The 17,204-nt window shown below is 37.0% G+C and overlaps 1 protein-coding gene across 2 annotated transcripts in view; it reads left to right on the top strand.

The window, feature by feature from the left end:
- LOC136874112 (beta-1,3-galactosyltransferase 1) overlaps positions 1-17,204 on the top strand; it is a 93,864-nt gene that overhangs the window by 63,636 nt on the left and 13,024 nt on the right. For both annotated transcript variants that reach the window (XM_067147662.2, XM_068227661.1), the window contains exon 3: positions 15,873-16,138. In XM_067147662.2, the coding sequence (XP_067003763.2) occupies positions 15,873-16,138 (266 nt within the window). The remainder of the gene's footprint in view (positions 1-15,872; positions 16,139-17,204) is intronic.

Here is a 17,204-nt window from a genome sequence, read left to right as displayed (position 1 = left end):
TAAAATATTGCCTAGGATCTCCGATTGGGGAGTATACGAGAGGGGGCAATAGTCAGGAAGATAGATACTGGCATTTGGCCAGAAGCATGGAATGTTAGAACTTTGAACCCTTGTAGTAGGTTAGAGAATCTGAAAAGGGAAATGGATAGACTAAAGTTATGTGTAGTTAGTATAAGTGAAGTACGTTGTCAGGAAGAACAGGATTTTTGGTCAGGTGACCACAGAATTATCAATACAAAATCAAACAGGAAAGGCAGGAGTTGGTTTAATAATGACTAAGAAAATAGGGCAGCAGGTAAGCTATTATGACCAACATAGTGAAAGGATTATCGTCAAGATAGATACCAAGCCAATGCCCACCACAATAGTCCAGGTCGATATGCCTACTAGTTCAGCAAATTTTGAAGAAATCAAAAGAATATATGAAGAGAGAGAAGATTTAATATAATATGTAAAAGGTGATGAGAATCTAACTGTGATGAGAGACTGGAATGCAGTAAAAGGCCAAGGAAGAGAAGGTAATGTGGTAGGAGCATTCGGATTGGGACAAAAGAATGAGAGAGGAAGTTGCTGGTTGAATTCTGTACCAATCACAATTTAGTCCTTGCTAACACTTGGTTCAAACACCACAAACAACGGCTGTATTCGTGGATGAGACTTGGGGATGCTGGAAGGTATCAAATAGACTTTATTATGATTAGGCCATAGATTTGGAAATCAGGTGTCGGATTGCAAGATTTTTCCAGTGGCAGGAAGGAATGCCAAGGGATGAGATCTAGACAAGCTGAAAGAAAAGATTGTGAGGGATTATTTCAAGGAACATGTTACACAAAGACTAAATGAAAAGGCTGAAGAAAACATAGTACAGGAAGAATTGGACAGTCTTAAAGAAGAGGGGGCAATAGTCAGGAAGATGGATACTGGCATTTGGCCAGAAGCATGGAAGAAAAGTTAGGAAGAAAGGAAAGATCAACTAAGAATCAATGGATAACTCAGGAAATACTAGACCTGATTGATGAATGACGAAAGTACAAGAATACAAAAGAAAATAAGGTCAGAATAGAATACAGGCAAATGAAAAATGAAGTAAATAGAAAGTGCACGATAGCTAAGGAAGAATGGCTGAAACAGAAATGAGATTCAGAGATTCAGAAATCAGTTGTTGAATTGCAAGATTTTTCCAGGGGCAGGAAGGAATGCAAAGAGATGGAATCTAGACAGGCTGAAAGAAAAGATTGTGAGGGATTGTTTCAAGGTCCTAGGAAAGGTAGATGCTACTTACAGGAAAATCAAGGAAAACTTTGGAGGAAGAAAAACTAGGTGTGTGAATGTTAAGAGCTCAGATGGAAAACCACTTATATGGAAAGATGATAGCGACATATCCGGCAGTTGTATCAAGGTATAGAAGTTGATGATACGGTTCTGGAATAAGGAGACCCAATTTTGAGGTCAGAATTCGACAGAGCTTTGAGAGGCCTATGTAGGAAGAAGGCAATGCGAATTGATAACATACCCTCAGAATTCCTGACTGCCTTAGGAGAAACCAGCAAGGCGAGGTAATTCCATTTAGTGGGTAAGATGTATGATACAGAAATGCATCCGGTTTTTTTTTTTGGCAAAATGTTGTTATACCTATTCCCAAGAAAGCCGGTGCTGACAAGTGTGAAAACTACCATACCATTAGTTTAGTATCCCTCACCTGCAAATTTTTAACATGTTTTATTTACAGAAGAATGAAAAAATAAGTTGAAACTGAGTTGGGAGAAAATCAGTTTGACTTCAGAAGAAATTTAGGAACACATGCAACAATCCTGATTTTACGTCTGATCTTAGAGGACCGAATTAAGAAAGACGAGCCCATGTATGTGGTATTCATAGATACAGAGAAGGTGTTCGATAATGTTGATTTGACCAAGCTATTTGAGATCCTAAAGGAGATCAGGATTAGATACTGAGAAAGGAGAATTATGTATAATTTGTACAAAAATCAGTCTGCAGTGATAAGAATCGAGGGCTTTGGAAAAGAGGCAGCAATCCAGAAAGGAGTGAGGCAAGGCTGCAGTTTGTCCCCTCTCCTTTTCATGTTTACATACAACAGGCAATAAAGGCAATCAAAGAGGAATTTGGAAAGGGAATCACAATACAAGGAGAGGAAATCAAAACCCTGAGATTTGCTGATATTATTTTACCTTACTCTGCAAAAGATCTGGGAGAAATTACTGAATGGTATGGACAGAGTATGGATAGTCTTGAGAAAGGAATACAAGATGAAAATAAATAAGTCAAAAACAAAAGTAATGGAGTGCAGTCGAACAAAATCAGATGATACAGGAAATATTAGTTTAGGAAATGAAGACTGAAAGTAAGCAGATGAATATTGTTACTTGGGTTGTAAAATAACTATGCTGCAAGTAAGGAGGACATAAAATGCAGACTAGCACAAGCAAAGAAGGCCTTTCTTAATAAAATTAATATAGGAATTAGAAAGATGTTTTTGAAGACTTTCGTCTGGAGTGTGGCATTGTATGAAAGTGAAACATGGACAATAACTAGCTCAGAAAGACAGAGAATAGAAACTCTTGAAATGTAGTGTTTCAGAAGAATGCTAAAGGTGAGATGGGTAGATTGTGTCATGAATGAAGACATAATCTAATTGGTGAGTGAAGAACGATTTGGCAAAATTTGATGAGAAGAAGAGATAGAATGATAGGGTACATCTTAAGACACCATAGACTTGTAAAGTTGGTTTTTGAGGGAAGTGTAGGCAGTAAGAACAATAGGGACAGACGAAGGTATGAATGTGATGAGCAGATGTGGGATGTAGTAGTTACATAGAAATGAAAAAGGTAGATCTGGCTAGGGTAGCATGGAAGCTGCATCAAACCAGTCTATGGACTGATGACTGAAAAAGCAGTCTCACATTGGGTACAATCAGAAAATGAACACAACTTCCTCTTCCTGGCTATGTTATGAACCTATGAAGCCTATGAAACATGGTGCCAACCCGCAAAAATGAAACCGAAAATTTAATTTGTGAACACAGTATCGTCTGCTGGAGTATTCATAATAAATTTATCTGTCAGTAGTTCACAGTTCTGGGAAAAGAAGGTGCCAGTACTGCGTATCGTTTTGTACCAGCAGAAAAAAGCAATGTTTTATATATACACGTCTATCACCTTTTCTTGTGTAGAGGGATTCCTTCAGGCCTCCCAGGCTGGAGAGAACTTTCATTGGTCATCCAGAGCAAACCTTGGATAAAAAATTGGGAAATAAAGAATAAAAGTATAAAAATTAAAGGTCCTGATCAGAAAAGCAAATCGTTATACTTTAGATTTTCCTTCATTTTAGAGCAAAAGGGACCAGTCTCACATACATAGAAGTGAGTCACAAACAAGAAGTAAATATTTGTTGCCCAGTGTAATTTAAGGCCAACACATGTAGCCCTATGCTGTATTCGTATTACTGTGGCACCTGATTTTCAGAACTGCTGCCTAGGTCAGAAGAAAAATTCCCTTCTTTTTAGTTCTTAATTAATCCCATTCCCTTTGGCTTTCCTATCCACTGTATAATTGCAGTCCATGAGTTTTCATAAATGGAGGGTTTCTTCTACTACTTGCTCAAACCCTGTCACTGTTCTTCACAAGATTAGAAGTGGAATACTATAGAACTAGTGTCATCAAGAGAAATAAACATTGATGTAAAAATATAAATATTTGAAGAGATTCATTGTCATTTTCAATGCTAAGCAGTTTAATTATTCTTCAACATCCTTAACTCAGTTTTGTACAAACATACAACATATTATCAAATATGTCTTCCATGCTGAAGCTTTGGACAGCAACTGCAGTCATATCACATTGTAAGAAGCTCTTTCCTATTATGTAAATAGCTCAGGAGAGATTGATTTGTGTCGTATAAATCTTCAGTCTGGTAACCTTTAGATCTGTGTTATTGCAAAACTTTTTATAACATTGATTATTTGTAATAGTCAGTTTGATTGAGAATAAAAAAGCTCTGTGGATAACCAGTTGAAACATGCCATATTTTGTTCCTAGTCAGGTCACTGATTATATCCAGGTTTTCAGGCCCTGTAGATATAAGTGGTTTTGAAATATATTGGATAATTCTTGTCAAAGTTTTGTCTAAGTATTTTGACCACATACTTCAATTCATGAGCAACAAGATGACATGTCCTTTGAATTTTCCTTATTTTTTGCCTCCTTTAAATTGTCCCAAAATAAAATTTCCCACTCCTCAATAATCCTTATAAAATCTGTACTCTGAGATTTGAGCAAAGTTTGACTGACTTAACAGTGGGGCAACATACTATATTACAGTATGAATTCAAAGCAAATTTTCCTTTTTTTAAATCTTGCATAAAATGAGAATGACATAGTGAGCCTATCTATTCAGAACATTTGTTAGACTATGCACCCAGCTCCAGTTTCCTTTTGTGTAGAAAAATGTCATATCTGGCAGAGGCAATTTTTATTACTTGTTTTGTCAAGGATGATACCTCTTTTTGCTAATTATGGACACTAATTTTAATCTGTAATAAAAAATATTATGACTTTATGATAGGCCTTTCCCACTCGAGCACTTAGTGCTGGGGCACACCAGCACTGCACTCAGCAGCACCGTTCCCCTCCTTCCCCACCTATCCCAGGCAGTGGTCGGTGCATGTGTGCGTAAGAGACAGTACATTCATTCTCATTCTCTCTGTGAGTGTCATTCTCAGTGGAATCAATTCGATAGAACAGATAGCAGAGCAGTTGGTTTCACCTTCGTTAAAAATGTTGTTTAATCCTTCATGGGTGGATTCATATTTTGTTCTCAATACCGAAGGAAAAGCTCAATGTTTAATTTGTTATGTAATTTTACGCGTAAAAGTCTTCAACCGTTTGACTACACTACCACAATAAACATGTTTCAACCTATGATGATATTGTTGGCGCAGCAAGAACCGAATGAAATGCTAAGTTAAAATCGGAATTGCCAAGTTCTTCAGAGATAAGTAATAACTTACTCATTAGGAATTGTTTTACATCCAATTCAGGGGATTTATTTTCGTTTTGGGGTTTGTATTATTAAGAACTGTTTAGAATTAGACTTAGATGTGCTGCTAAGAAAACACAAAGATAATTATACAAAGATACTACCACCGGCGCAGATATATTTGCAGCTGTTGAAGATGCAATGAGCGATATGGGCTTATCACTCGGAAATCTGTCTAGTGGAAAATTCTAAATTCCCATGGAGGGAATTAGGTATTTTTCACCAATAGAGCATGTCAAAAACATATTATACACCCAGCCTCAGTGGGTAGGATCTGACACATCCCACTCTGACGAGTCTAGTGTCAGACCTAAGACTAAACGCTGGTTAATAGAGCAAACGCCTGAAAAGCCTTACATCTGATATGAATCTGTCTAGTGTCTCTATTGAAGGAGCATCAGCGAAGTCATCGGGTGGGCAAGGTTTTACAGGCCTCATCAAAACAAAGGTGCGCGATTCTGGATTACCTCCAATATTATCGGTACCGGTACATTGTGTTTTACATCAAAAACTATTATGCACCAAGAATTTTCGCAGCTTTAAATCTGTTGTGGATACTGTGTCAAAATATGTAAATTTCTGCAGAAAGCAATGTTTGAACCATTGGCAGTTCAAAGAAATTTTAAAAGATCTTGAGGCAGAATGTAGCAACATTCCCTTTTATTGTATTGTGCGCTGGTTAATTGAAGAAATTCCTCTGTTCATGGAGATGAAAGGTTATCCACAACCAACTTTGCGGAGTAAACAACGGGTAGCTGACGTCGCTTTCTTGGCAGACATAACGTCTTATTTGAAGGATTTAAATATTTCATTGCAAGGAGAAACAAATTGATTAGCACCATGTGTGATAAAATTAAGGCTTTCAAAATGCAGAGTTTGTTATTGAAAAGTCAGCTTGAATCTGGCGATTTTGACAATTTTCCTTCATAAAAATCATTACATTTGTCTACTTATGAAAATCTTGGAGACTATCAGACGTTGTTACAGACTTTGCACTCTGAATTCAGTGCCCGATTGAAAGAAATAAATGATATGGCAGCTCAATTTGAAATATTTATGACCCCGTTTTCAGCGCGTTTTGAAAAATCATATTTCCAAAAAAGAGCTGATAAAACTACAGTGTGACGCAATCCTAAAGGATAGGTACTACCACTACAGTGGTGATTTAATTTCCTTTTACAAAGGTGTTCATCCACAAGAACTTCCTAGACTTCAAGGACTTGCCTTAAAATTTACGTCAATGTTCGGTTATAACGTATGCATGCGAACAGATATTTTCAGTTCTGAATTTAAATAAATGGAGAACTAAGATTTCTCTGTCTGATGCTGAGTAATTAGAATTTCTAATGCCAAATCAATTGTACCCAATATTGGTAAATTAGTTGCCGCAAAACGATATCAACAATCGACTTAAATGCTAAATGTACATTAAGGCAAACGCAATGTATGTACAGAATAAATTGTGTGTTTATGTGTTCATAGAATTGTCAAAAATAATATTGTTTTCATAAGCTGCGCGCTGACTTGACGACCTGTGGTTCTGCCTCTGTCACTTCCCCTCCTTCCCCCACCACCACAACGGTGCTACAGCACTGCGCCGGGGCTGCTGCTGGGGCCATGTGAGCACCTCAGTTGGAATCACTTGCTTTATTAAGAAATAAAGGAAATGTGTCCTAGCAAGAAAATGTAGGCTGGCTACTTTAAATCAAATCCAAGGTTCTTATAAATAACGTAGAAAAATTTACTTCTGAACTTCCTTATTCAGATGCTTTGAAATTTTGGGTGTGGAATTGAGTCATTTTGGTTCTTTCTTGGGTGGTTGATAAAAACTTCTTATCAAAATAAGTTTCAAACATATTTTCCTTAATATGGAAAGAGTATATGTTTTGTCAAGGATGATATCAAGAACTCCTTTTGCTAATTATGAAAACTCTAATTTTAATCTGTAATAAATACCTTTGTTTTGCCTTAGGAGAGAGCATTTTCATTTTGTTTTAATTATCTTTTGATATGAATCACAATTATAGCACAGTAGGTATATATCCCACTGTAGAAACTAAAATAACAAACTTGAAAGGATCCAGATGGGATTAAGCCCTTAACAGTAATTTTTCAAAATAGTTTGTTTCCCCTTTTTTTATGATCAAAACCTTCAGCATACAATGTCTATTTTAAAAATAATTTTTGATATTCAGAGAATGGCCATAAGAAACAAATAGGCAAGAATGCCAGGTCAGAAATGGTGATGGAAGACAACTCTCTTTCTTTCTTTCTTTCTTTCTTTCTTTCTTTCTTTCTTTCTTTCTTTCTTTCCTGAAAAAATAATCTGGGCTAGACAGATTCACATCGTAGTGCTAAAGTATTATACAAAGCTCAGGCGAGAGTAAACTCTCCTAAAAACATTTTTTCTTGAAACACATCCATGACATTCTTTGAATCCTTGATGAACCTGTTCTTTATATCCTTCACTTCTGAGGTCCTTAATGATTGCTTTTCCTTCCAAGATACAAAATGCTCTTAACGCATGCTTTCCAAAGGAAACGGTGGAAATCGCAAATGTATGTGTGCTATACAACTTTAACTTCTAGTTAAGGAAATAGCAATTTATAAAGCAATGTTCATCCAGCTAACAAATATACCACTTGGCATAGACTGGATGAATATCTCTTGTGAAGATTGCGTTATTATGAAACAAACAGAATATCAGATTTTGAAGTAAATTAGGGTCTTTAACATTTATAGTTAAGTTTCCCAACCTTCTAAGCCTACTCCTTTGAAGGACAACTCTAGAATCACATATTAAATCACCATTTCAGACTGTGGTGAGAAGAGACTCCTGTTGTTCTTTTTGCTATTTGTTTACTGTTTATACTTTCAGTGAAGAGCCAACAATTTCTTTGTATCTGTAATGCTTTGACACTTCAGTCTCTCCTACTATACGATGCTGGCACTTGCACCACAAACAGCACTAACCACCCTATTGCTTCATCTATGTTGTGAAGTGTCTGTATGTTTCACTCATAAGTTGAATATTTTGTCACTGAACCAGGGCTTTTTCCTCATCTTTGGAATGCTGCTGTGTCTAATCATTTTTTTTTGGTGTATTCATAATATTGATAGAATGGTGTTTGTATTGTTTCACTAATGCTAGTACCTTTGAGTTTTGTGTAATTGAGAAGTGTGCATAAAATAAGTAGGCAGGTGAAATATGGCAATCTTTGTACCTGATGTAACCTGATACTGTGGCAAATTTTTATTGTAAATAATATCAAAATTATTACTAAATTCATTCTTGTGCTTCTAGTTAATCTATTATTGCTAACTCTGGAAGATTTGGCATATACTCGATTGTTCTGCATGCTTTTTAGTATACACCACCAGCCTGCCTAGTGGCCATGATTGTTAAAGCATCAGGTCTTTAAGGTCTGACGATGTGATTAGCTTGTTCAGAGTCCCTTTCATGGAAAAAATATTCATCATCAGGGCAGGAGAGGTTGTGGTATACAATTTCTAATCACTAGATTGCATGCAAAAGCCTAGGGTCAATTCCTAACCTCTCCACAGTGTTCATGTGCAGTGAGGCATATTATGCTGTTGATAGTGTTTTCTGTCAGATGGAGTCGTTAAGCTTTTTAGCAGACCCCTTGGTGTTATTCAACAAGAGTAGGTGGCGACATAAGGTTACACGTCACATAATCAGAGGCGCAGGTCGCCCATGGGCGTCAAGAAAGATCTGCATCAGGCCTCTTCGGAGGCCACACAACATCTGTTAATAAAAAACATACAATATTGCGCAAAGCTTGACTAAAATGAAAACTTGGAAATTAGTCATATTGTAAGAAATCCTTTGAGAATATGTATACTATATAGTCAAATATAAACTATGCTGATCTTGTATTACTAACACTATACTCTTTTAACATACAGTACACTAATTAAATAGATGCATGGCCCAGGCTGAGCTACCATTACAAGTTTCATCACGTGTAACACAAAATTTTTGTTTTTACCAACACATCTTCCATCGTTGACTTGTGTGTATAAGAATAGTCTAATATACCCAAACTGTGCTGATCTTGTATTACTTTTCCAAACACTATACTCTTTTTTTTTTTTTTTTAACATACACTAATTAAATAGATAAATTGGAAACTTTGTTATTGGTGAGAACAGAATATCAAAATTGACATGCAAGTAGCCCAAGTGGCATTGGTTCAGAATGCTTTCATTTTAGCAGCTGAACTATATTACATCAACTGAACAAGTTGGCTGTGCGGTTAGGGTTGCGCAGCTTTGAACTTGCATTCTGGAGATGGTAGATTTGAATCCCACCATTGTCAGCCCTGAAGATAGATTTCCGTGGTTTCCCATTTTCATATGAGGCAAATGCCGGGGCTGTACCTTAATGTCATGGCCGCTACCTTCGCAATTGTAGCCGTTTCCCACCCTTCCGTCGCCAAAAACCTTTGATGTGTTAGTGCAACATTAAACCCATAGCAAATTAAGAAATATAGCACAAGAAAATAGAAGTATTTAAAATTTGTATGTTTATAGGAGGAGATCATTACATCCATGCAGTAATGCAGTGTTAACTATGTAGAATATTGTTTCAAACTTATTTGTAACTCTGTTTCTTTTTCTTAGTCATTCATTAGTGTGGTGTATATAGCTCCCATTTTTCAGCATTTCAATTGTGCTACTGTGCTATAGATATTAAAATTTCTCTCAAGTGTATGAGAAATTAACAGGTTGGAAAAAAAAAAAGTACCTCATTCTTGGGTTTTTTGTGATTGCTGAGGAGAGATTTGTATGTCAATGAAATGTACGGCCACGTAGGTCAGCATGATCTCTGTGGTGTTCATCTCAATCATAATTATCCAGAGTGGAAAATTATGTCTTCTTTTAACAAGTTTTATTGTGTTTCCTGTGGAATTAGTATCTTCCCAAATGTCTAGCTTTTTACTCCGATGTGAAGTATTTAAAGTCAGTACCTTCTATGTTATTGCACTTCTTTTTCTTACATATTTCATGCTTCTTTCATTTCCAAGTTGATCAAGTTGTGTCCTTTAGACTGAGTTTGGAAGGGTAATTAATGCATGTTGTAAGAGTTATGTTTTTGTTTCAGTCATCAGAAATTAGCTGTTTGCTTTTTGTAAAGTTTTATGTTTGTTCCATTTCCTGTGTAAAATATATCTTGAAATGTCAAGAAGCAGTAAAAATCGTTCTAGTTTGATACCATTTTCTTGCAACCCTTCAGGCCTAATAATGACTTTAAACTTCCCCTAAAGTGTTTGGAAAATTGTATAAAGTGACCAATTGATAAGAAATGTTATCTATCACTACTCTGCTTCCCCACTCCAAATAATGTACAAATCTGTTAAAGAAACAATCCTGAAATGTCATGGATATAATTGAAGGCATGCACAGAAAAACATGTTAACCCTCAAGATTAAAAAAGTAGAGAAGTGTTGCCTTTTCTCGGATAAGAGATGTATCTGTTGTGATTCTGGGTTATCCATTAGCGTTTATATTAAATACAAAAGGTGAAATTTCTTGTATTTCTGGATTTGCCTTATCTGTAATGTCAAGAATGGGAGCCACTGCTACAATACATCTGCCTTCTAAAGGCAGGTAGTGGAACTTAGAAGCATGGTAACCAATACAGTAAATGACGTTCTTATGACTCTTATAATACTGTAGTAGGTGATACCTATATTTCAGTTTTACAGAACAGAATTTTTTTCATGGATAATGTGCTTATAATCTATTAAGTAGTTAACCATATCAGTATTGCAGAACGTGAGCAGCAGTTATGTTGGCACTCCATACTGAAAAAGTAAACAGCAAAAATGAAAGTAACTAAAAATCAAACTTCTGAGCTATTTTGTAAGTATAATTATGATGAAGTAGAGGCTTATGATTCTGTGGAGCTTAGAAGAGAAACAAAATTGGCTGGTAGACCCTTACTTAGTTGTGTGACATTCCCCACCAAATATCATGGTCCAAGCCCCATAAATCCTGAAAAACTGAAATATTTAAAGGGACTGTTGGATTACGTTCTGCCAATTTATTATGCATATTATGCAGAATCGAAGAACATTCCTGATGAGCAATTTTTTTTTATTTTTCAACTATAAATTTCCTGGGAAAATAGTTATAAAAACTTTAAAATGATTATTTTTAAGTTAGAAGCAAATATAAATATTTTTGTTATTTTGGAGATAGCTTTGTGAAGGATTGAACAAGTTTAATGTGAATATCCTCCATTTATTATTGATATTGTCTTGTTTTGGGTTTATTAGAGAAAGTCAGTGATCAAATATGTAAATTTATACTTTGTGCTTAAGCCTTATGTGCACAAAAATGAATACAGATAACTCCTTACATTTTTTCATCCTTATTCACAACACTCAGTTTTTCTCTATGTTAAACAAGTATGGGTTAACCCATGTTTCTGGGCATGCCTTCAATTTCCTCATGATTATCCCTCCATATGATCAGAAGTCCTAGAATGAAATATCTATGTGCTCTCAGGGATGAAATCTGTCATCACACAATCCACTAGACATTTAATGTGCCGAATAATTTTCTCATGGGTACTGTCAGTTCACCATTTCTTGTTGCCAGATTGATTTAAGTGAATTATTGTTATTAATAAAAGTCTCATTTACATAAAATACTAGTTTCACATGGCCAGAAATTTAAGTTTGGTGCTAGTGTTCAAGCATATTAACCATGCTGCAAATGCTGCTATTCTTCATTAGAAAATTATGCTTAAGTTCAAGGTACTTCCTAGGGTATGGAAATATGCTAGCATTACTGGATGAAGACCTTCCCCCCCCCCCCCCCCCCTCTCTCTCTCTCTCTCTCATGCAAGACTTTTTGTAAAGATTTACATTTGTTCCATTTCCTCTTTAAAATATATCTTGAAAAATCAAGAAGCAATAAATCATTCTGGTTTGATTCCACAGTATTTGTCGTGTCAAAGCACTGTTAGCACTTTTCCTGCTTGAATATTGTAATATCCCACTCTCATAGAAGTAACCCTCAACTGTTTTAAACTGTTCACTACCTCAGGAAGATGGTAGTTAGGAAAGGAAATAATCTATTTAGTCAATAATTGGTATTGCCATTGCTTGAGTGCTCTGCTACTACTTCCTGCTTCTGCTTTTGCATAGATATTGCTGATAAATTTTGAACCTATGAGGGGTACACCATTGGTTTTGTGAGCAATAATAAAGTGTCAGAAATCTCACTTCCTTTGCTTCCTTTCTCTTTTTGAAGATTTGATGAAAGCCTCACTGATAGAGAGATTGACTGTAGATGTGTTACATTATCAGAGAACCAGTAATTTTGTGTAAAACAGGATATTGCCAAGCAATACATAGCAATATTTAAAAGGGTGTGAAACAACTAAAAGAGCAAAAATAGGCTGTTTGAAGGTGTGTTCAGAGATTTGTTATGTAACAACAGTTTAGTTCAATTAATGTGAACTAACAATACTTAGGCCTAATGTAAGTAAGTAATATATATATATTACTAATAACTCCACACAAGCTTACAAATTGACTGTGGCTGCAGGCCTGGCCAGTGTTCCAAAACATTGCAAGCTTCAGATTGAACAGCACTTGTGAGATATGCCAAGGGCAAATGGCTTCCCATTTATTTACTACTGTAGTTCTTAGAATGGGTTATGCCATTCTCATGGGATGTTATATTTTAAAGAATACAATATACATAGCTGGAACATATGGTTTTTACATCTTTGATTTGATGTAGAATGACTAATACTTCATGTAATTGTATATTATATCTTTGTATACAGCATGATAAATGTATTTTTATAAATTGTGTTAAATATGTACTTATTGAAATGCCTCATTTGAAATTTTGTCCAGTTTTATCCTCCAAGAAAAAGTATTTTAATTCAGTGGCAGCTGGTGATTATTCTGTAGTAGTGCCTTTCAAAGTTGCAAGTACAGACAGTGCATATTTATCTGTGCTGTAAGTTACATGAAATTACTTTAACTGTGCTATTGTACAAGACCATTCTTTTAATGAAGTATCAATTGAAACAAATTTATACATTGAAAAACAAATATATGTACTTTAATCCATATTAATTTTTCTTAAAATTCCAGTTTTAATAATTTATTGAAAAATTAACTTCTTCTTTCAGAAGAGAAATGAAGAAAACTTATGCAGGGCCTGCTCACCAAAAGTGTTTGTTCCAAAACCTTGAATGACACTCAAATTAACTAATAAGAACTGTACTGAAAGTAACCTGTGCTTGTCTCACATAGGAATGGCTGTTGCCAGCATATGCCTGTACATAGGCACTTAATTCCTATGTCCGTATCTGGTAAACTGAAATTTGCATAATGCCTTACCTTCTACTTCAAGGCTACTCTCTACAAACGTACATAAATTTGGAAGGGATATCCACTGCTCCCTGTATGATTACACACAAAAATACGAGGGGCGCACTATATTGTTTTACACTTCATCTTTTGTATGTCTGGGTATGGTTCACATTTCACTTTCGAAGGTGGAGACGTGTAAATAGTGTCTTGTTTTATTATTTGGTACAGCACACGCACAGTGGCCAACGAATGCACTCGTCATAGCCATTTCAAAACAACACTGTCAGCATAGGAGCGGACAACATGGAAAGCAACCGTCAGGGACAGCGCTGTATGACTTGGTTCCTATGGAAAGAAGGCGTGACCCTAGCAGAAATTCATCGGCGCTTGGTGGCAGTCTGTGGAGAACATGAGCCGTCACGGAAAACAGTTTACAGCTGGATAGAAGGTTGGAAAACAGGGCGCACATTGGTGGACAAGGGAACCCGTTCTGGAAGGAATGTGACAGTGTCAAGACCAGCCAACATTGCCCGGGTTGAACAGGCCATCCAAGGAAATAAATACATCACATTTACGGAAATGGAGGCAGCCACGGGAATTAGCCAAAACACCCTGCAGCGGATCGTGCACAGCCACTTACAGTTGGGGAAGGTTTCATCCACATGGGTGCCTAGACTCTTGTCTGCAGACGAAACGCGGAGGCATGTGGACATGTGCAGAGAACTTTTGCAACACCATGATCAAGATCCAGCTGACTTCATGGCTAGGCTTGTGACTGGTGAAGAACTTTTGCAACACTATGATCAAGATCCAGCTGACTTCATGGCTAGGCTTGTGACTGGTGAAGAACTTTTGCAACACCATGATCAAGATCCAGCTGACTTCATGGCTAGGCTTGTGACTGGTGATGAGACATAGCTCCATTACCATGAGTCAAAAACGAAACAACAATTGATGCAATGGAAGCATAGGGACAGTCCACCGCCAAAGAAATGTCGAACAGTGCCATCAGTTGGCAAGTGAATGGCGACAGTGTTCTGGGCACAAAGGGCATCATCCTCATTGACTGGCTGGAATTTGGGGCCATGATTAACAGTGAGTATATGTGGCAACCCTTAAGTGCTTACGTCATGCCAGTCAAACTAAGCGGCCCGGGAAATGGGCTAACGGTGTGCTTCTGCAGCATGACAACGCCTGGCCCCACACTAGCCGAGATATCACCGCTGCCATTGATCAGATTGGATTCACGGTGCTGCCACACCCACCATACTCTCCCGACTTGGCACCAAGTGATTATCACCTGTTCGGGAACGTGAAGAAACCTGTGCGTGGTCACCGTTGTGCGGATTTTGCAGAACTGGGCACAGCTGTCAAGGCATGGGTATGCAGCACTCCGAAAGAGTCGTTTCAGGAAGGTCTGGAGAGACTGACACATCAATGGCAAAACTGTAGGAGATTGAGAAGGTGGACGTAACAACTGATGTGTAATGTACTTCATTTGGGTAGAAAAAATAAGGTGTAAAACAATATAGTACGCCCTTCGTAATTTAACAATGCTATTAATAAACGCATAATATAAACACCGGGAAAGTTATGAATTTTGTTATTGTGTGCTTGCATTCTGGTAAGTAAAGGTAACTGTGACACTATGTTACATAAATGTAACAGCAAAATCCCAGATTGTTGCATTACAATCTTATAAAGATTTATTTTTGTCACTTAAGTGAGTTAAAAAAGAAGTCGATAGGTGTCTGTTTTAAAAAATATAAAAAATATAATAGTCATCAGATACAGTGACAAAATCACTTTATTGGTAATACTGAGTGGTGTGCTTGTCATATGCTGTACTGTGGTGTTCCTAGTGGTAAAATATAAAGCAATTTTGACTTGTGCTTGTACATGCTGCACTCTAGCAGATGAAATTGAAGTGTAGCATCACGTGGCCTCTGGCACACACTCAGCCCTAAACAGCACACATAAAACTGAGCCAAACAGTCTTTTGTTCAGTGTCTTGTATTCAGAAGTGGTACCCGTGACATCTGGCTAACGTACTCAGACAGGTGCCACCAGAGTGCATGTTGGTTTGCATGCTCATTCAAATGAAAGCAAAGTAAGGTATGCATACATTTTCTTGAAATTTAAATCTCATGTAAACTCTTCTTGAGAGGAAAAGAATCTTATATTCTTTCTTTACCAGCACTACCTCACAAGCTGCCCCTGTTTGAGTTACATGAGTAAATGTATGTCCATCTGACGAAGTATTTTTTAAAGGATCTTAATTTATTACGTATTACTTTACATACAACTTCTGCATTATTCATGTAAGAAATGTAATCATCTATTTTGTTACTTTGTACTTCTGTTCCATCCTAATGATTTTTTGCTATTATGAGAGTCCATAGTGTAGCAGCCCATAGTATTATATAAACTGATTTCACTGTTTCTTCCCTTTAGTGTCCATTGCTGGATGGGCACACAATCGCAGCCGGGATCTACGCTTATACGTACTGCCCGATAATGCAACGGCAATCATCGCACAGCCAGACTTGTGTGGACAGCAGCTCTTCCTTCTAATCGTGGTATGCTCAGCAGTAACTAATTTTGAGGCTCGTGCAGCTATCCGTGAAACGTGGGCCTCCGTTGCATCAACCTCAAACAATAATACTAAAACTGTGAAAGTAGCATTTCTTTTGGGTGATCCTGATAATTCAACTTTGCAGGTACGTATATATTGTTCAGTGTGATGTGAGGCATATTCTAAAAGTGATAAATACCTCTCTTCTTCTGTTCAGTCTAGTACGGCTCTGTCATCCTACAGAAAATGTGTCTCCATTTAATTCTATTCTGAGCAGCTTCTTTCAGTTCAGCGATCATCAGGCCTGTATCTCCTTTGATGCCATCTAACCGTGATCTTGGCCTTCCAATTCCTGTTTTGCCACCTACCATTCTGAGCATGACATTCTTGTTGAAGGAGGTACTACCAATTATGAGGTCAAAGTAGGATAGCTTTTGTGTGTCTATACTCCCTTCCAAGGAGATTTTTGGCTTGATTTAGTCCAAGATTTTCTTATTACTAATTCTGGCGTATACATTATTCTAGGCAGATTTTCCCAACACCTAAGCTCAAATGCATTGATCGGGGTTTAGAGTTCGTCAGGGCCAGAATTAATGAATGAGAGATCCAGGGAAAACAATACATCAAGGAATGAGAAACAAGTTTAATCCAGATTGTATTGAATAGGTTCTCAGGACTGCAAATTATGAAAATTATCGTTCTGGGAACAATCGATTGAGTTTCCACTGTACAAAGGACTGCAGTTAGACTTATGTTTATATATGGCTGAGAATGCCGGCCACTGCAAAAGCAACAAACAAAAAAAAGCTACGTGTTGCAGAAATGAAGATGTTGCATTGGGCTGCAATTAATATGTGCATGGGAGTTTTAAAGTAAAGCCAATCCAAGAAACACTTCAAGAAAACAGACTGCAGTGGTATGGACACATGCAAAGGGAGCCTATAGACATGATCCATTCCCTAACCTGCATAATAGATTATGAGACTGAATAGACATCCAGGAGAAGTAGGATAAGGATGCCCAACCCTGTATAGGGATAAAAAAAACAAGAAGTAGACACACACAGTATTTGCCACTGCCATTCACATAATGTTAATTGCTTTGTGTTTTAACATTCTCTTGCATTCACTCAGTAATGGAGATGGGGTAGCTACAGGTTTCATTCACAACTGTACCAGGCATTTCATGCCCTACAACCCACTTGCTGGACT

Source organism: Anabrus simplex, chromosome 5, assembly GCF_040414725.1.
Source record: "Anabrus simplex isolate iqAnaSimp1 chromosome 5, ASM4041472v1, whole genome shotgun sequence".
Taxonomy (NCBI): domain Eukaryota; kingdom Metazoa; phylum Arthropoda; class Insecta; order Orthoptera; family Tettigoniidae; genus Anabrus; species Anabrus simplex.
Note: the sequence above shows the minus strand (reverse complement) of the source record. Positions and strands in the feature narration are given on the sequence as shown.